The sequence below is a fragment of the Pelophylax lessonae genome, assembly GCF_965119305.1.
Source record: "Pelophylax lessonae genome assembly, chromosome: 4".
Taxonomy (NCBI): domain Eukaryota; kingdom Metazoa; phylum Chordata; class Amphibia; order Anura; family Ranidae; genus Pelophylax; species Pelophylax lessonae.
Genome location: NC_138771.1, coordinates 188129606 through 188156085, shown reverse-complemented (window position 1 = coordinate 188156085; position 26480 = coordinate 188129606). Strand labels below are relative to the sequence as shown.

At 39.3% G+C, this 26480-nt stretch overlaps 1 protein-coding gene across 9 annotated transcripts in view; it reads right to left on the bottom strand.

Moving 5' to 3' along the window:
* Window positions 1-26480, bottom strand: part of MAGI2 (membrane associated guanylate kinase, WW and PDZ domain containing 2) — a 1130869-nt gene that overhangs the window by 847450 nt on the left and 256939 nt on the right. For all 9 annotated transcript variants that reach the window (XR_014225193.1, XM_082255142.1, XM_082255141.1 and 6 more), the window contains exon 2: window positions 22178-22294. Coding sequence is in view for 8 of the 9 variants with exons in the window: in XM_082255142.1 (XP_082111268.1) it covers window positions 22178-22294 (117 nt within the window). In the remaining variant the exon portion in view is untranslated. The remainder of the gene's footprint in view (window positions 1-22177; window positions 22295-26480) is intronic.

Below are 26480 nucleotides of genomic sequence, written 5' to 3'. Positions count from 1 at the left end.
GTTCTTTGCCATATTCAACCTGTTTTGCACTGTTCTGCAGTGTATGCATTTTCTTTGGCATCCTTAACTGTTTTGCATTATTGCTTTCACCTGTTTAGTAAACTCCAAGTTACAGTTACTCCCTATCTGATCATTCACTTGATTGCTTATTCTGTTATTCCATAAATAATCCTTCTTCTGTATAGTCAATCTTCAATTATTGTTACTATCTCACCTCACAAGCTCTCATTTAGTTTTCACCATGCTAGAAACAATGACTAATGTGCAATCATTTTGCATTCTCACTGTGCCTAGAGTCTATGCTAGAGAGAAGGTGCCAATAGCTAAAGAAAAGTGCCAATACCTAAGTGTTACAATGATATCATTCCTGCATACTGCAAACTCTGAAAGAAATAAATGGATTTAGAACACTAATAACACTGTAAATTGGAAAAAAATAATGAACTTTATTCTATAGGCCTATAATAAAAGCAAATGGCACTTGTCCTCCACATCTTCCTAACTTTTAGGCACTGGCAGGTCTGTTTAAGTCGATAAAAACCTTTACTGAATTTCATGCAGATAGCACAATGTTGTGTATCTAAGAAAATTGAGGGGGAGGGAATGTTTTTTTCCTCCTTTGTTATATCTTAACCACTAACCGCAAATTGACATAGCCCTACCTCGGCTGCAATACGTGGCTGTACTGGGGTGATGCCTGCAGCTAGAGGCATCATCCTGGTATCATTTTTTAGAGCCAGGGGTCGGCTTTCAGGCGGTAATGACCGATGTGGCTCGGGTGCTGCTCGATCGTTACCCAAGCAAACGGGAGGGGACGCCCCCCCCCCCTCCGCTGCCTTCCGCGGCTCTGCCTGGATTTCCCGTCCCACCAGGAGATCCGAGCAACCAGCCGGGGCGCATATTCCGGTTGGAGTCCTGATCAAAGCCGGATTCTGCTTCGATCGGGTCTCCGATGACATAACCCGGGAGCGGCGTCCATGAAGTTACGTCTGGTTACTCGGCTGCTAAAGGCACCCAATTTAAAAAGTGACTGTATTCAAAAATGTTGTTTTCAGCATGAATACATTGAAGTGCAGTGGCGGGGTCCAGGGTCTTTTAGACCCCTGATCATTCCATAAAGAGTACTTGTCACTGCCTACTGCTGTCACAAGGGATGTTTACATTGCTTGTGACAGCAATAAAAGTGGTCAGATTTGTATTTATTTTTTTAAAAAGCTGTGCTAAAATTAAAAAAAATATATAAAATAAATAGGAAAAAAAATTAAACACCCCCATCACAGTGAGCTCGTCAAACGAAATAAAACGTATACGGAAGTCGCGACCGCAAATGAAATCGCTGTTCAAACCACACATGTGAGGAATCACCAGAGTGAGAGCAATAATTTAAAAAAAGAGCTACTCTGTACTCTAAACTGGTAACCATTAAACATTTTTATGGAGATGTTTATTGACCGTAGTTTGTCGCCATTCCGCGGGTGTGTGCAGTTTTAAACTGTAACATGTTGGGTATCTGTTTACTCGGCGTAACATCATCTTTCCTAATATACAAAAAGAAAAATGCACTAACTTTACTGTTTAGTTTTTTTTAAATGCAGTGAAATTAAATTTTTCAAAAAAAATTGCATTTGAAAGACCGCTGCGCAAATACCGCATGACAAAAAATATTGCAATGACCACCATTGTATTCTCCAGAGTCTTTGCTAAAAAAAAAAAAAATATATATATATATATATATATATATATATATATATATATATATATATATATATATACACAGTGGGTACGGAAAGTATTCAGACCCCCTTAAATTTTTCACTCTTTGTTATATTGCAGCCATTTGCTAAAATCATTTAAGTTCATTCTTCTTCCTCATGAATGTACACATAGCACCCCATACTATAAGAAAAACACAGAATTGTTGACATTGTTGCAGATTTATTAAAAAAGAAAAACTGAAATATCACATGGTCCTAAGTATTCAGACCCTTTGCTGTGACACTCATATATTTAACTCAGGTGCTTTCCATTTCTTCTGATCATCCTTGAGATGGTTCTACACCTTCATTTGAGTCCAGCTGTGTTTGATTATACTGATTGGACTTGATTAGGAAAGCCACACACCTGTCTATATAAGACCTTCCAGATCACAATGCATGTCAGAGCAAATGAGAATCATGAGGTCAAAGGAACTGCCTGAAGAGCTCAGAGACAGAATTGTGGCAAGGCACAGATCTGGCCAAGGTTACAAAAAGATTTCTGCTGCACTTAAGGTTCCTAAGAGCACAGTGGCCTCCATAATCCTCAAATGGAAGACGTTTGGGACGACCAGAACCCTTCCTAGAGCTGGCCGTCCGGCCAAACTGAGCTATCGGGGGAGAAGAGCCTTGGTGAGAGAGGTAAAGAAGAACCCAAAGATCACTGTGGCTGAGCTCCAGAGATGCAGTCAGGAGATGGGAGAAAGTTGTAGAAAGTCAACCATCACTGCAGCCCTCCACCAGTCGGGGCTTTATGACAGAGTGGCCCGACGGAAGCCTCCCCTCAGTGTAAGACACATGAAAGCCCGCATGGAGTTTGCTAAAAAAAACACCTGAAGGACTCCAAGATGGTGAGAAATAAGATTCTCTGGTCTGATGAGACCAAAATAGAACTTTTTGGCCTTAATTCTAAGAGGTATGTGTGGAGAAAACCAGGCACTGCTCATCACCTGTCCAATACAGTCCCAACAGTGAAGCATGGTGGTGGCAGCATCATGCTGTGGGGGTGTTTTTCAGCTGCAGGGACAGGACGACTGGTTGCAATCGAGGGAAAGATGAATGCGGCCAAGTACACGGATATCCTGGACAAAAACCTTCTCCAGAGTGCTCTGGACCTCAGACTGGGCCGAAGGTTTACCTTCCAACAAGACAATGACCCTAAGCACACAGCTAAAATAACGAAGGAGTGGCTTCACAACAACTCCGTGACTGTTCTTGAATGGCCCAGCCAGAGCCCTGACTTAAACCCAATTGAGCATCTCTGGAGAGACCTAAAAATGGCTGTCCACCAACGTTTACCATCCAACCTGACAGAACTGGAGAGGATCTGCAAGGAGGAATGGCAGAGGATCCCCAAATCCAGGTGTGAAAGACTTGTTGCATCTTTCCCAAAAAGACTCCTGGCTGTATTAGATAAAAAGGGGGCTTCTAATAAATACTGAGCAAAGGGTCTGAATACTTAGGACCATGTGATATTTCAGTTTTTCTTTTTTAATAAATCTGCAACAATGTCAACAATTCTGTGTTTTTCTGTCAGTATGGGGTGCTATGTGTACATTCATGAGGAAGAAGAATGAACTTAAATGATTTTAGCAAATTGCTGCAATATAACAAAGAGTGAAAAATTTAAGGGGGTCTGAATACTTTCCGTACCCCACTCTATATATATATATATATATATATATATATATATAATGTTTGGGGATTTGGGCATTTTCTAGCAAAAAATACTGATTTTAACATGTAAACAACATGTGTCAGAAATGGGCTTGGTCCTTAAGTGGTTAAAATGCTGCCAATTAGGGATGAGCTTTGGGTGTGGGGATGATGGTGAGCTGGACCCACACTCTAACTGTTCTTGGTTCACCGAATAGGCAAACTAAATGGCTGGATTTGACCAGTTCACCTGTTTGAACCCTTTGCTCCTTTACCTAGTAGTAATTCATTTAGTGATGGTATTATTACAGTCACTAAGGAGTTTATTTACTAAAAGATAGAGAGTGCAAAATTAGTCACAATTCGGCATAGAAAACCAATCAGCTTCCAGGTTTTATTCCCAAGGCTTATTTTAACAAGCTATGGTTAGAAGCTGATTGGTTTCTATGCAGAAATGTGACTAATTTTGCACTCTTTACCTTTAGTAAATAAACTCCTAAATGACAGCTTCCCACATGCCTGCTTGTTTCACATTGTAAACAAGTTGGCGGCTATCTTGGGTGATGTCCTTGATCAAAATGGTCATGACTATTGACAAGAAAAGTCGTGGCATTGATCGTCAGGGTAACGCTTATCATTACTGATAATGTATGTACATCATTAGGTGACTTGGTTCATGCTGAATTTACATTGAGGAAAGTTAATTTATTTACTGTATTTATAATAGCAGATTTTTTTTTCATGATGTTTGCATTTATTTACTAATTTTTTTATGAATGAGTGACAAGAAATACTATGTACTTCTTACTCATTTATGTAGGGAGGAAGGCTGGAAATCATGGAACTCAGGGGCTTCCATGTTCGATAGGTCCCTCCTGCAGATCCCACATTCACCTGGCCAGGCATGTGCCCTTGACCCCATCAACAATGTACTCTTCCAATGTTGAGGGCATGTGGCCTACTATGGTTTAGGATGGGGGGGGGGGGGGTATGTGCTCCCTGCCCCTCCCTTTCCTAGCTAGCCAAGCTGCATGCCTGGATAAAAGTCTGGTCTGGATTTTTGGGGTTCCCCTAATATTATCTACTGAAACCATCTCCCACTTTTGCTGGAGTACATCCTACTGGAACACTATTTCATATACAGATTTAAGGCAACCCCTAACCATGTTGTGTAATGTTGCTCTTTAAGTCACACTAAAAGACCCATTTTCCAGGGTATTAAAAAAAAAAAAACATTTTGCATAGGTTTATATCTCCCCTGGCAGTACCCCATTAACCATGCCCTTTTTAACCCAAAGCTTGATAAGTGACCTTGAAAAAGGCCATAGAAAAAATACAAATTTCAGCTCCTTTGGACTTTAATAAGGGTTTGGGCGCTATGTTTGGCATTTGAGGGTTTCAGGCTGGAGTCATGGATCTTGTCACATTACAGTTTGCTCATTGTTATTGCTCATGTGCGTTTTTACAGCTTGTCCCTGTCCATATGCAATGGAATGATGGCAAAATGCATGTGTTTTTTCATAAGGCATAGTTACTGAGCATATGATGAGCCTGTTATCTGCTTACATTATGTAAATGTCCATTTAGCTAACCTGCTTTTTATTAAAACTTACAAAAGTCTGCACTTAGAGGTGCTTTCTTCTTTCTTTGCCTGTTTTACCTGTAGAGCCTGCTTCTGCTCACTGGAATAGCTCGCCCTGGTGCATCTACTGGATTTTTAGATTTTTATTTATATATGACATTGGACTTTTAATATAGGAATTTGTTCACACCTGGGCTCTATGTTTGGGTACAGGGTGTTTTGAACCTGTAAGCGCCTACATTTTTTTCTTCTAACTATAAAAGTCATGCAGATCCCATTTTTTGTGTACAAAATTTCTACCCCAAATTTACATCTAAAATTGCAGTAGGATTTTTTTTTAGGGGGACATGAGCTATAACTTTCTGGACTCTAATAGCTGTTAAGTGGTTAGGCTGTAGAAATACAGTATATCCTTATTTCAACCCTTAATTATTTGAGAGTATTTGTTTATGCTTAATTTTTAAAAAAATTAAATTACAAAAATATTACAAACTTTTTATTAAGGTCAGTGCTATGTCAATAGCTCTAAATAGGTATTCTATCTTTCTTTAGTTTCTTTACTTGCCAGTTAAGAAATTGTAGAGCCACACTAATAGCCTTATGTGCAATACCAATTAGTGCTTCCCCTTTATTACAGCCTCGAAAATCCGATTTGTTATTATTATTGTTAAGTTCTTCAGTGGGGATTTCTCCTTTTTACTTAGTTTATTGAAAACAAATGTCACTAGAGACGAGCATGACAATAAAGAATCAAAATGAAAAAGAAAGCCAAAATTACCCTTCACATCTTTAACTAGCATAAAAACTACAAACTACATTATGGGGTAATATAAAGACATTATTAAACTTTTTCTCGTAAATGACACATTCATGTCATCTCTGTGAAGGAATGCTTTTTAAGCAGAGTTGTCTTTTTATTAGACATATTAATCACATTTTAATAAGGAACTAAAACACGTCTCAACTCTTAAAGCATTACAGCTGACCTTTCCCCACTAATGTTTATGGAGCAGCATGTTTATAGCATATGAATGCAGATTCACTTTTATTCTAATTGCTGTCATTTATTGCAAAGACGACCATATAAGATCTGCATAAAAATTATGATTTTGCTTTTTTTCATATTAAAATGATTACCGTCATAACTTTTTCAAGATAAGCTATAAGGCTTTATTTCTTGGTAAAAATGTTATTAATTCAAGCTATTCTAAGTAATAGAGATAGAATTTAACTGAACATGGGAAATGTGATCTTAATATGTTAGTTTCTTATTTATGTTAGTGATCTTATTTATGTTAGTTTAGTCAGCTCATGTGACAACAGGTACAATCAGGCCCCGTTCACACTGGGGCGACGCTACTTTGCCGGGCGACCTCATAGGTCACGGCGCGCTGCTCGCACCGCGACCTCGGAGCGGCCGGCACGGACTTCATAACATTGAAGTCTATGCAGGTCGCTCCGGGTCGCCCCAAAGAAGCTCCGGACCCTTTTTCTAAGTCGGAGCGACTTGTGTCGCTCCTATTAGAACGGGTCCGCAGCTTCTCTATAGAAGGTGACCTACGCCGACCTGTCAGGTGACCAGGTCGCCTGACAGGTCGCCCCAGTGTGAACGGGGGCTCATCCAGCCAGGCTATGCAGTGAGCAGTCCTTTTAATCATATATTCCTTTAAAAATATATATAGACCTAGTTCATAATAACAGGTATATAAAGGCATAAACGTGACCCATTGAAGTAACAGAGGCTATGTCCCAGCTGTGTGCAATTCATGCGGTTGCAATGTGGTGATGCAGTGCAGTGATGCAACATAACTCCTCTCCACTGCCTGCCATGTACCCTCTAAAAAGAGATCCACCATGGAATTGTCTTCAGATGGAGAACACAAGTGCTCAGCTACACCGCAGAATACATGAGCATCATGGGAAATGTAGTTTCAAAACATCTGGGGTGCTAAGGTTCGCCATTACTGCTATAGATAATCAAGGGGTAATCCACTTTTTTGGGTAATCAAGCCAAAAGCTCAGCTATGACCTTACTAAGAACAGATTATACAATGTAATTGCTTCATTAAGGGCTAATTCCCACTAGCGAATTGATCTGCATTTTAGCACACTTGTAAAATGCCAATCAACACAATGGGGTTGATTTACTAAAGGCAAATAGACTGTGCACTTTTGCAAGTGCAGTTGCTCCAGAGTTTAGTAAATGATGTAAAGCTTCACTTTACAAAGAACAACCAATCACATGCAAGGAAAAAAAAACAACATTTTAGCTTGCACTTGATTGGATGATGGTAGTCAGCAGAGCTCTCTCTCAAATATAAAGCTCTGGAGCAACTGCATTTCCAAAAGTGTATTTGCCTTTAGTAAATCAACCCCATAGACACATAAAAACAATTGTTTTCTATGTGTCCTATTCACACTACAGCACTGCACTGACCTTCATTCAGGATGTCCTTTGATGACGCCCTGGAAGGTGGGTCGAAATGCCTGGACGTATTTCTGGTTACGCCACACCATTGACGTCACTTTGTGTCCTCGGTGGAACGCACGCTAGACGGCCTTCTCGGAATTGTTGTACTCTCCTACAAACAGAATTTGTACTTATCTCTTGTAAATAGTTTTTTTTTTTAACAAGCGCAATAAACTTTTTTAACAGACTTCACTATGTCAGTTATTTATCCCATTTGAGCCCTAAAGACCCTATGCAAGTTGGTGCACAACGGCAACGTGGCAGTATCTCACCAGTTTACCTCACCAGTCTTAAGCCTTATTGACCCCAGACTGAAACAGCTGAGGGTCCATTATTTCTGTGGGGGGGCACAGGAGGGGAGTGAAGCACCCTGCACCGTTTGATTCATTGTTAGGACTCTAGCACTTTTATATCTTCAAGCACTTCAATACACTTTTGTGGACATTTTGAGCACTTTCAGCACTTGGAATAATTCAGCGCTTTATTGATGTCAAGCAATACCATATTTTTGCACATTAATACTTTATTGATTTTGATATATATATATATATATATATATATATATATATATATATATATATATATAAGTTTACATAGGTAAGCACTGTTTTAATATTATTTATTTGCACTGACCTTCATTGCCTTGCAATAAAATGCAACATGCATGCATTAAAATGAATGTACACCACATGTCAAGTAACAAAAAAAAAATTGCCTAGTTATTTTTGTCCATAACCCACAAACAGGAACAGGACGTGATGTCACAGGAAACATGCAAAATGTATAGCATTTAAACATGCAATAAAACACGCATCAATGTGAGTTAAAACACACATAAAATGGATGCAAATGTACATCCATTTTCCTGCAAGTCAGCCTTAATTCAAGATCTTAGTGATACCAATTCATTATTGATCTACCTCACCCTTTTTTTTTTGATAGGTGCTTTTTAACAGGTTTGATCTACAAAAGACTCATCTAAACATTTTACACACAGCTTATTTATAACAGCAGGCACACAAAATAAAGATAATATATTTTCCATATAATCATTATATTATTATTATTTTATAATACTATTTCATTGCAGCACAGTGGGCAGTAAATGTATACATTTTTGCAATTGAAAATCCAGGGAAAAAATCTTTCCTAATTTAAAAATATACCCGTTGGGCTCCATTTACACTGAATTTCTCCTGCATCTGCCGTCGTGCTGCAATGCACGCTAATAGAAATCGCATTACTCTCCATGGTGCCTATTCACATGAAAGCAACATGGGGCAGTGTTGTTTTTTAAAGGTCCAGGTGCTTCTTTTGGTGCAGCCTAGTGCATTTTTGACTCCATAAACTTCTATATGAGCATATGAAAGCACATGTACGTGCATTTCTGGTGCATTTTGGCATGATTTTGTGTTGTCAATTTTTAGTAAGGGATTTTTTTTCAACAAGTTTAACCACTTGTCTACACAGCACTTTCGCCCCCTTGCTGCCCGGGCCAATTTTCAGCTTTCAGTGCCATCGCACTTTGAATGACAATTGCATGGTCATGCAATGCTTTACCTAAACAAAATTGTAAGTGAAGAAATGTCATCAGCACACCAAGGATTCCTTGAAAGGGTCCAAGGCTTTATTCCGTGGTCACATTATAGACATCAGCGCTGATAGAGAGCTCGTTCAGCCTCAGAAGTGAAGCCTGTGAAGAAGTGAAGTGAAGACCTGGAGGGACAGAACTGTCATACATTTAAGATAAAGAACTTTAAGAAGGTGAAGTCATGTAGCGTGTGCAAGCAGGCGATTACCAGGGAGGGGAGTGCTTGCCGAGTTTGCCGTCTGTCATGTCACCGCAAATGTGAAGCCAAGGCTTTCATGTTATCTGGCTATGAGAGACTTCCATCCCTCTCCCTACCATCCCATGAGCCTGGAACCGCATCCATGGTTATGGTGTACGTTTAGTAAACTGAGAAGTTTTCTCTCAGTTCACTTCTCAGCACCCAGTTTAGAAGCCGGAGAACTTCACTTCTCACAGGGTGATCAGAGAGAACTGCAGAGATCCGTGTATAACTGGATGGACTGCCTGTAATCTCACTAGATATTGTGAGATTACAGCCGCCGCTAAGTTTAAAAAGTGAAACTAAAGTTTAAAAGAACTCGTAATGACATGTTCTGACACATGAAAACATATCTATACACACACACATGCACAGTATATATACATACAGTATATATATATATATATATATATATATATATATATAGATATATAGATATACACACACACACACACACACACACATATATATATATATATACATACATACCAGTAAATACAGTATATATATATATATATATATATATATATATATATATATATATATATATACAGTATATATGTGTGTGTGTATATGTGTGTGTGTGTATATATATATATATATATATATATATATATATATATATATATATACTGTATGCATATATGTATATATACTGTGCATGTGTGTGTATAGATATGTTTTCATGTGTATATATATATATATATATATATATATATATATATATATATATATATATATATATATATACACACCAGTACATACAGTATATATATATATACACCAGTACATACAGTATATATACACCAGTACATACAGTATATATATACCAGTATATATATATATATATATATATATATATACACACCAGTACATACAATATATACATATATATATATACATACACACACACACACACACATACACCAGTATATATATATACATACACATACATACACCCACAAACACACATACATACATACATACAATATATACATATATATATTTTTTATATATTCATTTTGAACCCACTAGTGCGGATATATAGGAAGAAAGAAGTCTTCTTCCTCTAATCACACAGCTTCTCCCCCTGATTCTCCACCTCTGAGCTGGAGAATCTGGAATGGAGATATTTCAGAGTAACGGCTGTGAGATCTTCAGATCTCACTTTTCTAAACTGGCCGTTTGTGACAGAACAGTCATGTACTGTGATGAGAAGAGAAGAACATGTTCTCTGCTCCTCATCTCAGCTAACTAAACCGTTACACACCAGAGATCAGTCGTGATCCTGAGGATCATGGCTTTTCTCTTTTTATTAAGAGTACACCTATTTCCTTAGGAGGATCCTGGATCATCTTTTAAAGCGTGGTTGGTTTGTTTGTCATAAGGCAATACAGACCCACTATATCTGGTGAGCGCCCAATTCATTTATTTATCTGGTGAAGGGACGCTTTATCTCACTTTATGGTCACTATTGGGTTCACCTTCAAGATTCATCACAATTTGGGACTTTATCGTTTTTCACTTTCATTTTTCTACATGGGACTTTATTTTTGATTCATTGATCTGTTTCAATCAACCATGTCAACATATGATGTCATTATCATTATTATGGCTTTACACATTCTCATTTATATTAGCGCTGCACTTATGTTTTCCTTTTTATTTGTATGACTTGTTTATCAGTTATTTTGTGCTAGCAGCTTTTCACTTTGGTATTAGCGCTTTAGACCAATTTTTCACATAATAGATATGTAGCAATGTTTCGGAGCCACATAGGGCCCCTTCATCAGGCAAGTGACGGCACTTGCCTGACGAAGGGGCCCTGCGTGGCTCGAAATGTTGCTACATATCTATTATGTGACCACGGAATAAAGCTTTGGACCCTTTCGAGGAATCCTTGGTATGCTTATGACATTTCTTCACTTTGAGTATCCACAGTTTTCAACCTATAGCCATTACAGCATCCAGCATCACTGAACTGCCGATTATCTTGAATGTGTGCATGTGGAATATTGCGTTTCGATCAAACAAAATTATAATAATTTTTTTTAGACAGATAGAGGTTTCTTTTGGTGAAATTTAATCTCCACTGGGTTTTTTATTTTTTTGCTAAACAAAGTAAATATAGACTGAAAATTTGGGGGGGGAAAAGGCTTTCTTAGTTTCTGTTGACATTTTTTGTAAATAAGTAATTTTTCTCCTTTACTGATGTGCACTGATGAGGCTGCACTGATGGGCACTGATATGCAGCACTGATGGGCACTGGTAGATGGCACTGATGGGCACTGATAAACAGCACTTTTGGACACTGATAGAAAGCATAGATAGGTGACACTGATGTGCGGCACTGATGGCACTGATAGGCGGTACTGATGAAGAGGCACTGTTGGGACTGAAATGCATCACTGATGGGCACTGACTGGCAGCACTGGTGGGCACTTATTGGCAGCACTGATGGGCACTGATTGGCGCTACTGGTGGGCAATGTTGGGGCTTCACTGATAATCAAGATACTGATGATTAGTGCCCTGATTGTCAGTGCAGATGTCCCCACTAAGGTATGCTGCTCACAGGCTCTCCTCTCCTCACGTATTGTCAGCAAGAGGACAGGAAAGCCAATAATCAGCATTTCCTGTTAACACTTTGACCAGTTGTGATTGGACACAGCTGATCACATGATAAAGAGCCTACATCATAGGATCTTTACCATGACTGGTGATGCACTGTGTCCGAGGCAAGAATGAGAGGACGTCATATGACATCCTCCCAGAATGAGAGTGCTTCTGCCAATCCATCATTTCACTATATGGTGGGTGGGAAACAATTAAGGTTATGGACTATGTTGCATAAATCAGCAAGTGAAGTTACATAATGAATACTTATGCAAAGTACTATAACAATGCTGCTACTGCATCTTTACATACCTCCCAACATTTTTAAATGGGAACGAGGGACCCCTTTAAGCAAAAGTATGTAGACATGGGACACACCCCCTGCCATGTTCCCTTAAAGGAGAATTATACAAAAAAAATTGTTAAACCCACAAGTTTTTTTTACAACTATTATTAATTTATATTTGCTTTTTTACATTTACAAATGCAGCAATTTAGAAATTAGATGAAATGTTTAGCACTGTGAAACACTTTTTGAAACATAAATAGTGCATTTTATGTACCATTTATATCAATCAGACCAAAATGAGGGACTATGTCTACGTCTTTATTGTCAAATCAGCAGATTAAGGCAGGAATGTGCAATAAAACAGCAGAAGGAAAGAAGTGGGGCAATCACGATTTTATCTTTTTCTGGGAAAATCTTAATGGGGATATACAAGCAATAAAAATCTGCCAAGAGGTTTTATTTTTCCATACTCTGATAACAATGGGGATTTAATTTTGTGTGCCCTTATGGTAAACTTTCACTTTATAGTGCCCTTATGGTAAACTTTATGGTAAGATGCCAAAACTTATCCTTATACCTACTATCTAACTCTACCAGCTTATATAACAAATTGAGCCTTTGATACAAACATTGAATACTGTTTGGCCTATTTATTAAAAGATGAAAAAGCTTTTTTTAAAAAGACCGTGATGAAATCCCATTGAGTGTAGCAAAAAGCCTACTGTCAATTTTTCTAAGATTGTTTTTTTAGAATATTTAGACATCAGTTGGTTATAAAGATCAATTTTTAAAAACTCAATATTTAATGACACTGATATGATCCACTGATCCTGTTCTGTTAAAATGATCAAGGTCTCAGTGGAATCCATGCATTTTTACATCTGCATGGGCCAATTATTTGTGAGATTACATTAAATGTAATGTAAATTATAGATAGAAGAGCAGTTTGCATGTGTATTAATTAGACGTAATAGCTTTATAAATAGGCAGGTCCAGCAAAACAATAACTGGTAGGTGAGTAGAAAATGGTTTCATATATTAAAAAGTCTAGATCACAGGAAAATACCTGAGTAAAACAAATGCTTACTATGGCTTTTACTGTTTTAATTCTTCCCTGACCAGAGGTCATTGATGTCTGTACGCCAAGGCCAGATGTAGCAGCATCAAGTGTTGATTAACCTACAAATAAATCTAATTATGCCTAATTTGTGAATCTAAATAATTTTTATGTATTATTAGGGGTCATTTATACTTGCAGCCACCACTGTTGCCCTTTCTAAAAAAAAGGGATCTTTGGTGGATCGCTCTACAAAGAGCAGTTGAAGGTTGACTGGGGTGTGATTTTGTGCCTTTTGGATGCCTGTTTTTACCTTTTAAAGCCCAGAGCTTTGCTCCTCAACCATGTGCATTACCCATTCATGTAAACAGGTCACAATTGGCAGGGTTGAACACAACCTGTGGTATAAGCTTTTCTATTTTTTAATTTATGAATATCTAAACTAAGAAACAAAAACTGTATATATAGCAGTTTACCCATTACATGTGGTGGATACACTGCTTGTTTGTTTGTTTGTTTTTTTTTTTAAGGCTTTTTACCCTTTTTTACCTGGTGACCCTACCAGTAACATATTTCCTGTTCTAGATTTACAAAACTCACTGTACTGTATTTATAGAGATATAGAGAAGCCACATTGTCGTCACAGGACAGGAAGTATGCTAGGGCTACAGAACCCCTTATCCATGTCTCCATAACATTATGGGAAGAGATCTATAGCCCACTGAAAGACCTCAGACAATGCTAACTGCTAATAGTGCAGCAGGGGCAGAGAGCGCAGCACATTCCATAACAAACTAAAGGGTAACAAAAATGAGAAGTTTATTGAGGGTTTATAGTAACTTTTTTAATGTATTATTTATGTTTTTAATACTGTAACCGTATCCTACAATCACAGTACTAAATAGTTGCACACTGCCACCTTCAGACTGAAGGTTTATTTTGTCAATGAAGCCTACAAGCTGCATATGATAACCTTGGTATATCTGGCATAGCGCTCACATAACTGGAAACTACCCTGATCTGGTTCACAATCATTAGTGGGGGTCTTAGCTATCAGGGACACCTTGGCTACCTAAAAAAAATAGGTATCAATACACAATCATGGTGGTCCAGAAATATATAAAAATGACAAGAATGAAAAATGCAGATTATAAGCAATTTTATCATTCATTAAATATGTATTTCTAGAATATTAGGATCTTTTTAGAATATTACATTTCCAGGCACTGACTTTCTAAGATATGAGGCTGCTTTGCAAATCAGACACGTGCTAAGAAAACAATGAGCTTCTTCCCTCTTTTCCCTTAACCCACTACTAAACCTCTAGTGCAGTCCGAACAACAGCTATTGCAATGATCTTATGGCGTGCACTTGATGGGTGTAAGACCCATTGATCTGCAATACATCACAAAAAAATGGCTATTCCACTTATCAAACAGGGATGAGATTTTTAAATTATTGCCTATGTTTCTGTCTTTAGTTTGTGACTGATAACAGCAGCTTTTTTTAAATTTTTATTATCTCAAGTGCATACTACCCTGCCGGTGCATGATTTTCCCATTTTGGAAAAAATTGCATTTCCTGTAGCATGCAAACATTTACAGATTTTTGTGACTTTTATAAAATGACATTTTAGAAACAAATAAAACATGGATAACTATTGGCATACATCTCTGTAGGTACAAAGCCATCTAAAATTCCATAATAACTGATCTCTATATGAGTACCTTTAACCTCCCTGGCGGTAATCGCGAGTGTGACTCGGGGGTAATTTTCAGTACCAAAATAAAGCCACAATCGGGGTTACCCTGTAGCAAAATGTACCTTGTCACTACGATCATCTGATGTCCTCCAGCTGATGCCACCCCCAGCCGCTGCCTGTCAGGTTCTGCGGACAGAGGTGGCATTCGGGCAGGGGGGGAAATGGGGGCTTGCTGCATGTGCGCTATGCATTCTGGCATGGCCGCTGTGCGTTCCGTTGGGATGTCTGGTATGGCAGTGCACGGGGCAGCGACAGACATCTGGGTTCTGTTCCAGGTTCAGGGTTCTGTTCCCTTCCAAAAAACGGAACAGAACTGAAAGGATGCAAATCGGATGTCAGCGGATGGTCATCCGCTGACATCTGCAATCCCATTGCCATGCATTATGTCCGTATATCACCCGCAAACGGATGGGGTGATATACGGACATACGGAGCGCCCGTGTGAAAGGGGCCTTAAAGTGATTGTAAAGTCGTGTTTTTTTTTTGTTCTAATAAATGACAAACAAGATACACTTACCTGCTCTGTGCAGTGGTTGCAGTGCAGCCCGAATTCTCCTCTTCTCAGGGTCCCTGCCTGAAGCTCCTGACCCCTCCCTCCTGTTGAGTCCCCCCACAGCAAGCAGCTTGCTATGAGGGCACCTGAGCCGAGCCACAGCTCCCTGTGTCCATTCAGACATGGAGCTGTGGTTCGGCCCCATCCCATCTCTCTCTCTCCTCATTGGCTTACTGAATTTCATTGGCAGCAGTGGGGGCAAGTGGTGCTGCTGCTGTATCTCAGCCAATCAGGAGGGAGAGTCCCGGATGGCCCATGCATTAGTGGACATCCCTGGATCGAGAGGGGGCTCAGGTAAGTACTAGGGTGGACAGGGGGCTGCTGCACACAGAAGGTTTTTTTGTTTTAATGAATAGAATGCATTAAGATAAAACAACCTTCTGACTTTACAACCACTTGAATTCCTAATGAGGCAGCGACAGACATCTTCTTGCACCCACAATCATTGAGTTTTGCATTTATTTTAGCAGTAAACTGACCTTATAGACTGAATAACAGTATTACATTTCTATTATTTTTGTAATATAGTAAATATAATAAATATAGTGAGAAACCTGCAGGTAGAAGGTGGCAATGGGCATCTTCGTACACCCTGCACTGCTCAGCGACAAACTGATTATATAGTGAAATAGACTATTTCACTCGGTTGCGGTGAAATAGTCTATTTTAGTAAGATGAGTTTACTGCTGGAATCAGTGTCAAATTCGGGAGTTGCTTGGGTGTAAGAACGTGTCTGCTGCTGCTTAGTGTTCTGCCGCATTGGGGGGCCTGTTGGGGCGCGTGGCGGCCATGTTGGGGCATGTGGGGTGTGCACGGTGGGTGTTTCTTGTCCGGGCATTGCTTCCAGCTGCGGAATCTGGTGGGTGGCAGTGTTCTGATAGAACACCGGCATCCGTCTTCTGGGTTACCTTCCCTGCGAGCGCCGCAACGCGCGCCGGGGGGGGGGGGGGCGAAACTGGGCGGAAAATTAAAAAAGTACACAAAACATGACATGATACATTGTAATCTGTTAGGATTTCGTTACTGTATCAAACCATTTCACTGCAGTTTTGTCCCTAGTGCTTTGTCCAGTGCCCTGACTGCACTTTTACTGTTGTATTCCTTTTATTTTTAATTTAAAAAAATATATTAATAATTTATTAATTAATTTATAAATTCTTTATTCACTTTTACTGTTTTATTCCTAAGAATTACAGGCCTACAATATAAAACAACAGATTTCCATGCAAAATAATGTACCGCTTTGACATTCAAAAATACTGACATAATCAGACTGCTGGGGAGGTTAAGGCTATATCACTCAAGCCTTTTGCAAGAGTGATTTGTAGCAGCTATAAAATCGCTCAAACTCAATGCTTTAGCTGTGAGAAAAAAATAAATTGCACTAGTAGGGACTGTTGTGACATTGCTGTTCAGTCTTCAAACAATTCATCTTTGGCAGCTTTTAGAACTGACTAGAAAATAACCTGCTTCATTTGCTTCTCTTGTTATCCATTGTACCTGAGATTCTGATGTCAAATTAGTGATTTGTAGCCGACACACACAGTAGCAACTTAATCACTAGCTACAAACTGGCTTTGAAAATAAGAAGGGAGAGTTATAGTTGTTCCCCAACTTTGCTACATGGAATTTTGATGCTAGATGTGGATATTTATGCACAGTAAGGGAGAAAAGTTTGACATGCATGTCTGGATACAAGTCTGGGAGGTAAAATACTTTTTATTAAATAGTAAGGGCACAGAAGCATTGGTGGCATAGAATCCTAATATTTAAATACATTTAATTTTTTGGACTGAGTTTAGGGTGCCTTTCCTTATCTAATTGATATTTATGCTTTAGAAATCAGTAGCATGTAAAACAAGTACTAAACACAGAAAAGCATAAAATGTGACATGTTCAACTTATGTAAAACACATCCTCTTACAAATAAACTGGTAATCTATATTTTTCCTTTTTTATTTCTTTATCATAAGTGGTAAAACAACTTAGCTGCCGACCTAGAATATAAAAAAGAAAATTATGAAAATATGGCTTTATAATATAAGTTAAAAGAGCTCACTCATTAAATTGAATGAATGTAATTTAAAACATAAAACAGACTGAAATACTTTCCTTAAGAAATCAAATATTTCAGTATTTCAAGTTTAACATTAACATAATGTCATAATTTCACTTAGGCATAATGCCATTTAAGTTCATTTAAAAAAACTGACGTTATTTTTGTAGTGTGTTTTACTGAGAATTCTGAATAGAAGGGAGGATACATTCTAGTTACTGTAACTGTTACATTATAAAAGAAGGCCGCTTAATCTATACCCAAAACAGGATACAAAAAAAAAAAATGGATATCTTTGTTTGTTAGAAATGCATCAATCATTACTAAAGATGACTGGCTAATAAAACATTTTAAAAAAAAAGGATTCCATAAATTATTGTTTAACTTAATAAAGTTTAACTAACTTAAATTAGTTGTGCTATTATTTTAAATATGTAGACTTGTCACCAGTGTCAATAGGAGAATGTTCAGGCCTTAGGCTTCTTTCACACGGAGCGGACCGTATTGCGATCCGCTCCGGCACTTTTTTTTTTTTCACGGACACGGATGACATTTGTGTCATCCGCTCCGTATGTCCGCATATCATCCCATCCATTTGCGGATGATATATACGGACATAATGTATGTCTATGGGGATTGCGGATGTCAGTGGATGACACCGCTGACATCCGACTTTGCATCCTTTCCGTTTTTAAACGGAAGAAAAATAGGGTTCTGTTCCGTTCCAAAAAACGGAACAGAACTGAAAGGATGCAAATCGGATGTCAGCGGATGGTATTCCGCTGACATCCGCAATCCCATTGCCATGCATTATGTCCGTATATCATCCGCAAACGGATGGGGTGATATACGGACATACGGAGCGCCCGTGTGAAAGGGGCCTTAAAGTGATTGTAAAGTCTTGTTTTTTTTTGTTCTAATAAATAACAAACAAGATACACTTACCTGCTCTGTGCAGTGGTTGCAGTGCAGCCCGAATCCTCCTCTTCTCAGGGTCCCTGGCTGAAGCTCCTGACCCCTCCCTCCTGTTGAGTCCCCCCACAGCAAGCAGCTTGCTATGAGGGCTCCTGAGCCGAGCCGCAGCTCCCTGTGTTCATTCAGACATGGAGCTGTGGTTCGGCCCCATCCCATCTCTCTCTCTCTCTCCTCATTGGCTTACTGAATTTCATTGGCAACAGTGGGGGCAAGTGGTGTTGCTGCTGTATCTCAGCCAATCAGGAGGGAAAGTCCCGGATGGCCTATGCATTAGTGGACATCCCTGGATCGAAAGGGGGCTCAGGTAAGTACTAGGGTGGACAGGGGGGGCCGCTGCACCCAGAAGGTTTTTTGTTTTAATGAATAGAATGCATTAAGATAAAACAACCTTCTGACTTTACAACCACTTGAATTACAGTCCATACATAGACTTTCTTTGGTTGCAGCTCGATGAAAAGCAAGAAGCAGCTTAGGGAGCAACTAGGGAGAAAGCACAAGCGCCAAATTAAGTGTAGAATGTTTGGTCATTTAATATAGAATGATAGACTGGTCTACACAAGGGTAAAGGTTAATAGGCATTGAGCACTGAGGTGTATCAATATCAACAGAGCGGGGCGTCAGGGTGGCCTCTGTGGTTGGTGTATTCTGAAGGACGGCGCTGGTGGATTACAGTGTTTCTTGGAGTCCTGGAACGTACAGGGAGCCGGTAATGACGTCACTTCCCAGATGTGATGTAATACCATGGGCGACACGTTTGCGGAGCATGCACTTCTTCTTCAGGCACCTCAGTGCTCAATGCCTATTATGCGTTACCCTTGTGAGTACCAGTTTATCATTCTATATTAAACATCCATACATACTACGCTTAGTTTGGCGCTTGTGCTTTCTCCTTAGAAAAAAAAAACCAACAGTAATATGGCTTTTGTTCAAAAGTGATCACCATATATGCATGTTTTTGTTGGTTATGTGGGCGAAGCCAGGATCAAACCCTAACTAAATACATGGCACCAACATCTCATTGCACTGGAAACAAAAAAAAGCAAGATGTGGGATTTCAAGGTGCTGTTTTTTGCTAAATAATGTCATTTTACAACACTGTTAAAAATATTGATATTTATTAATCAAAACACAAATATATAAAATCATTGGCACATTAAATTGTCACCATACAAAGCTGTAGGGGTCGTTATAATTTATAATTCCCAGCAACTAAGTATGCAAGAAGTGAATCTGACATTTCTTCATTGCTTTCAGTGTTTTTTGCACCATTAGATCCATACCCAGAGGATGCTTCCAATGCATCCAAGAAAAGGAAAAATTCATGAAAAAAGGAAAAACATGATGGTGATAACAGTGCACCTTCACATCCCAGAAAATGCACATTCCTAATAAAGACAAGCAGGCATGTTCAAATCGCACACAGAATCGCACGGCACCAGTCACACCGACTAACGGTAATGTATCGAGCAATATATCTATACCCTCTATATCACCTTTGGAAAGTACTACATCTTCCCAATTGGCATCACAGTTTGCAAAACAAGTAAGTGAATCCCGCACAGATGCACCCGGATCACAGAATTATGCAGAGCTCCAATTTTTTGTTCCACAACCAATGTGGAAACCAAAAAAGTACTTGGCACAGCACACCTGTGACACCTTTCAAGCAAGTCACCCAGACCCCAAAGTAGATAGGCCCGAACCCCACGTTGATGAGGGTGGGGAGCAATATGACATCATTAATTTATCATCCTACCCTTTGTCAGAGAGGTTTTGAGACTTGGCCTCACCTTCTGTCCAGACCAGGAGGCTGACAAATTTGAATTGGTGAAAGATTTACATTTATTTGCAAGACGCTTTACGTATAAAGCTTTAAAAATGGTGTGCTCCTTGAAAAGCCTTCTAAGGCGTTTTATGATAAATGCAGTTGCAAAATGTTCAAACTCAAAAACCAACATATTATATACTGAGTGTAGTTGGCAGTGGCTATTGTAGATGTTCTTTTTTTTAAAGTAATAAATGACAGCTGAATATAGTGCCTCATAGTCACAAATATACACAACTAATACAGGTTTCTTTTAAAGCAAGAACATAAATCACTACTGAAGGGAAAATGACAGACAGATAACTGATACAGCCTGTGAAATGAACATTCTTACCCGTGTTCCTTGATTTCATTTTTAGTCACAATGATTTAGGATATGCAACCCAATTTTGCCAAAGACTACACTAGTCTACTGATAACATGGAACATAAATATGACATACTATATATAAGTACTCAAGTTGACTAACAGAGGACAGATACATTTTTTATTCCTAACATCATATCTATATATTCTTTATATATCAAGATATTTATGCATTGTCAGATTTTCTGAAAGCAAATATTACATTTAGGATTAGACTAAAGGAAAAAAACAGCCTCAATGATTAAGCCCCATATGGGTAAAGTCCATTATGGGGGGGGGGGGGGTTCTCCTATGGAAGGGGAACCAAGATGAAGCCAATTCTCCTTTTCTTAGCTTGTGTGTTTTTCTTATCCTGTGTGTGGCCAGGCGCCATTTTTCCAAACTCTACTACATTTAGGAGAATACATAAAAAGAAATTACATTTATCTACCAGGGACAAAGCCTTTGCTTGGTGAGCAAAGCGGTAAGCATCACAAAATACCTGTTGGTTCTGGAAATTTACATTTTTAAACCTCCAGACTCATCTGTAGACATATCCAAAGTTCACACTGAAAATAATTTAAGCAATGCAAGCGATCACTTTCACAAAAATCCTTGCTTAAGACATATGTAGCATGGGTTGCCAACTTTTGATGAAAAGTAAATGATCAGTATGAACTTATAAGTGTCATGGCTTCTATTAAAATGTACAGAGACATTCTATGCAACACAAAAGACTTCCTGTGGCAGAGGGAAGTCTGAATCATATCATCTTTTTCCTTTATTAGTTTATTTTTAAGGTTTCATTCACATAGATGTTTAATTAATGGCTATAAAAAAATGATATTCCTGCATACAAATAGCCAATAAATTATGACACACATCACTGGGCTGTGATATGACACTAAAGCCACTGACCTGATTTCAAGTGAATGTGAAATGCAGTTTCCTTTGGTTAATATGTGCTGAATTCTGCAATCCCATTGCTTGCACAGTTCTCCTGGGAAACCAAGGAGTGGCATATATACAGATGCATAGAGGAATGTGGAGATTAACAGCTGTATTGATAAATGGGGCCAAACATTTGATTGCTGCATTTTATTTCTGTTTTGCATTGTACTATACTATTTTTCCATAAAAGCACTTCTGTCTACTAGCCCAATGCCTTTTTTACAGCTTCTAAATGAGATCAAATAAATCTCAATTTAATTCTTCTCTCTTTGCATTTTTAAGCAATGTGAATGCCCCGCAAGTCCTTCACCTACTTTATATTTGATGTCTGCAACAAATCATGCCACCGTGGCAAATGAGATTTTAAACAGATACTTAGTTTAATTATATTTTTGGTAATATAACACAAACACAAGCTAACACATTCAGTAACATTGTACAAGAAGCAGAGTACTCACATGGCACTGTTCGGAGGTAGAGGTTGTCTCGTATGATTTGCTGCAGTTCATGATCTACTGAACCTTTCTGGAAACGTAAATTGAGGTAGCGGCGAAGGTCTTTGTCAACAATGCCTCCTGCAAATTGAGTACAGAAATAATCAAAACAACAGCACTAGAAGAAATGACTGTATTATAGCCATGAACATTCTTAAAAATAAAGGAGGAAAAATGGAGGATAATACTGTTGTGAGTAAAGAAAACAACATGAATATACATACAGTATCTCTGCATAATATATACTTCCACTGACAACATCAACTGTAGAGCTAATTTAATTTCCAATTTCCAATGTTCCCACCTCAAATCAGAATGAATGATCATTAAAGCGGTGTTCCATTCGTTTTTAGGTTAATTAAAAGTCAGCAGCTACAAAAAGTGTAGCTGCTGACTTTTAATAAACACACACTCACCTGTCCCATGATCCATCTCTCACCTCTCCCCGACACCGGCATCACAAGTGTGGGCACCCGGTATGACAGCTTGGGACCTCACAGCTGGGTGCACACTGTGCATGCGCGAGTCTCGCTGTGCTTCCTCAGTGGCCAGGCAATCTTCTGGAACCTGTGACGTGTCCCAGAAGATTGTAGGGAGGGAGGTGACAGGAGAACTAGGTAGACGAAACAGAAGTGGGAGCAGGTGCCTGCCAAATGTGCCATGTAAGGGGGTGAGGAGTGCTCCACTTTTGGGAGGAACGTCCCCTTTAAGCATACTTAAGGCATAAGAGTGTCATCATCCAAGCTAATATACATGTGCAGCCTTATTATTGGCACAGACCAGTGTGTTAAAAACTTTGATTTCCCATGAAAGAGTCATAATCTTTGAATTCCTGAAAATGTTACATGACATCCCCCCACAGACATTTTCAGGTACTTGTAACTGAAATACACTGACTACCTCTTATATCTCACTCCCTAGAAACTGATTTGCAAGAACAATCCCGGAGCTGAGGTATCAATATTGCAGATTAAGGCTAGGAAAACATTTGGTCCTCAGCCACTATCGAAAACCTTCATGAATTACACCTTATCGCATGCCTTTACACCTACCAAGCAAACTTTGATACACCCAAAAATCCCATTCTCTGGACTTTTCTCCCTCACCCACAACTGCATGTTTTACAACTGGAACTGCTGGGTTAGACGCTGCCTACCCCAGACTTTGATTGTACCCTGCAAACCTTATGTTAGAACTTTCCTGCCTCTTCAATCCAATGGTCTTATTACCAATACCATCTACTCATCCCTAACATATCCTCATCTATTCCCACCACTTTAGACCCCAATCCCACCTCCAATTCCAACCCCCTTCTCCCTACCCTCCTACTCTCCCTTTTCCCACTAATACTATTTCACCCTCTCCCTGGTTCTCTAGAGTTCCTTATTTCTCTATATTCCCATCCCTACCCCTACCTCTGTTACTCTCAACACACTAGGTCAATCCTACCTATCCCTCTTACTTACATTACCCTCTGATCAAAACTACATATTAACAGCGCATCTTCTGACACAGTATCTATCTTCCATACTTTATTCTCACTCACCAAGCAATTATCATAGAGGATAGTCTCCATCCCACACACACCCCTACCCCATAGACTCCTCCTAGACCCTTCCAACACACACACACACACACACACACACACACACACACACACACACACACATCTCCATCCTGTATAACAGTTCTTTTAGTTTTTTTTAGCCTTGTGGCCATGTATTCAACTTATCATTGTTAATGCCTCCCGTATCCAACACAATGCCCCCACGAAAGTCTGTTTGCAAATAGGTTTTTCTGGTTCATGGGATATGTGAGCAACAGTGAAAGGTCTGTAGCATATTTATTCACACAGCTTTCACCCATGATTGACATATTTCCCTAATTGTATTCTGGTGAAGAAATATGGAACACTTTGAAAACACATCAAATCTCAATGGGGAAAAATATCATGCTGGATATCTATACTGATATGGACTGGGTAATGTGTTAGGAATGAAAAGATGCCACATCGTTTGATGGAAATGAAAATTATCAACCCTACAGAGGGCTGAATTCAAAGACACCCCAAAAATCAAAGTGAAAAAATGATATAGCAGGCTAGTCCATTTTGCTGAAATTTAATCGCAGCAACTCAAAATGGTACTCAGTAGTTTGTAAGGCCCCCATGTGCTTATTATGCATGCCTGACAACATTGGGGCATGCTCCTAATAAGACAAGGGATGGTGTCCTGGGGTATTTACTCCCAGGTCTGGACCAGGGCATTACTGAGCTCCCGAACAGACTGAAGTGCTACCTGTCTGATGGACCAAAACATAATGTCCCAGAGTTCTATTGCTTTTAGGTCAGGTGAGTGTGGGTGCCATTTAATAGTATCAATTCCTTCCTCACCAGGAACTGGCTGCATACTCTCAGCACATGAGGCTGGGCATTGTCATGCACCAGTGTCTAGCATGTAGAGGAGCCTGTAGAGGTCTGTGCATCCCTCCATGGTTATGTGTCCCCAGACCTTCACTGACGCACCACCAAACCAGTCATGCTGAACTATGTTACAGGCAGCATAATGTTCTCCATTGCTTCACCAGACCCTTTTGCGTATGTCACATGTGCTCAGGGTGAACCTGCTCTCTGATATATACTCAGGTGCGCAACACATTATCACTGAGCTATGCCCAGGCAGCAGGTGAGTGATGATGCAAACAGCAGTCTGCACATATTGTTGTCTAGTTATTTGGATATAACACCTGACATGTTTCAGACTTGGTAAGGTATCGTCCTTCTTCAGAGGTGCCAAAAGCAAGACAAAAACAATCTAAATAAAAAAGCACATGTTACCATATGAATATCATAGCATTGGGAATCATACTGTGCTTACTCAGCAAATTTGTGCAGTACTTACATATGTAAAGTTTACAAATGATTTACAAAGAAACCAAACTCTGCAGTACAATAAGTGAGACTCCACATCTGTCTCTCTCCACCAATAGCATTGCCCACCAAGCAATCGCCATTGCTCAAATCACAAGGATCCAGGGCAGTACAGACCCCTGTCCAAATGCCTAAATAGGGCTGCAGGAACAGAGGTAGATTAAATCATTATTTGCAATTGGTATATGAGAAAGGATACTATTCAAAAGTAGTTAAATATTTGGATCTCTTAATAGTGAGGCATGCCCTAAGGACCATTAGTTATGTCTGAGGCAAGTCCACAAGAAGAGCAAACAATGAATAAGTATATAGCATGAGCAGTAATCAATTCCTCCCAACATACCTGTTAGAACAAATAAAGATAGCGAGAGATGAAAAATCAGAAACCAGCTCACTCAGTAGAGTGGTGGGTCTGAGAGGTTAGGGAGTATAAATACTTATCTTTAATAGGGGATAATTGAATGAACAATAGTCTCAGAATTTGTAGCAGCTTTTGTTGATCACATACTGAGCCAGCAGGTCACCTGGCAACAGCAGTAAACAAGAACATGGATCCCTGGAGGTGGGGGCACGGGGCATCGGCACGTCAGTCAGAAAGAAGGACGTGATGACATCCCACGTCAGCACGTCGCCAATGCATCATATGGTCTCGCACATACACCATTTAGGCGTGTGAATTACTGCCGGACGGTGGAACGCAAGCAGAAAATAAGGTCGCTGTAGATGATAGGGCGGCCAATAGAGGCCAAAAAGGGAATTCAGACCGGTGTCCTGCTGTATGTCATTTTGTAGGGCTCTGGCAGTGCCTATCCTGTTCCTCCTTGCACAAAGGGCCAGATACCGGTCCTGCTGATGGGTGAAGGACCATTTACGGCCCTAACCAACTCTTCTAGAGTAACTGTCTGTCTCCTGGAATGGCATGTATTGATGTGCCATCCTGGAGGTGTTGGACTGCCTGTGCAACTTCTATAGGGTCCAGGTATCGCCTCATGCTACCAGTAGTGACACTGACCCTATCCAAATTGAAAACTAGTGAAAAACAGTCAGAAAAGATGATTTGGGAAATAAATGTCAGTGGCCTCCACCTGTAGAAGCCATTCCTGTTTTGGAAGTCTTTCATTGCTGCCCATCTAGTGCAACTGTTGTTAATTTCAGTAACACCAAAGCAGCTGAAACTGATTAACAACCCCCTCGATTAACAACCCCCTCCACTACATAACCTTTGACTTTTTTAACAGTGTATATATATATATATATATATATATATATATATATATATATATATATAACGTGTATACACACTATATTGTCAAAAGTATTATGATGCCTGCCTTCTTT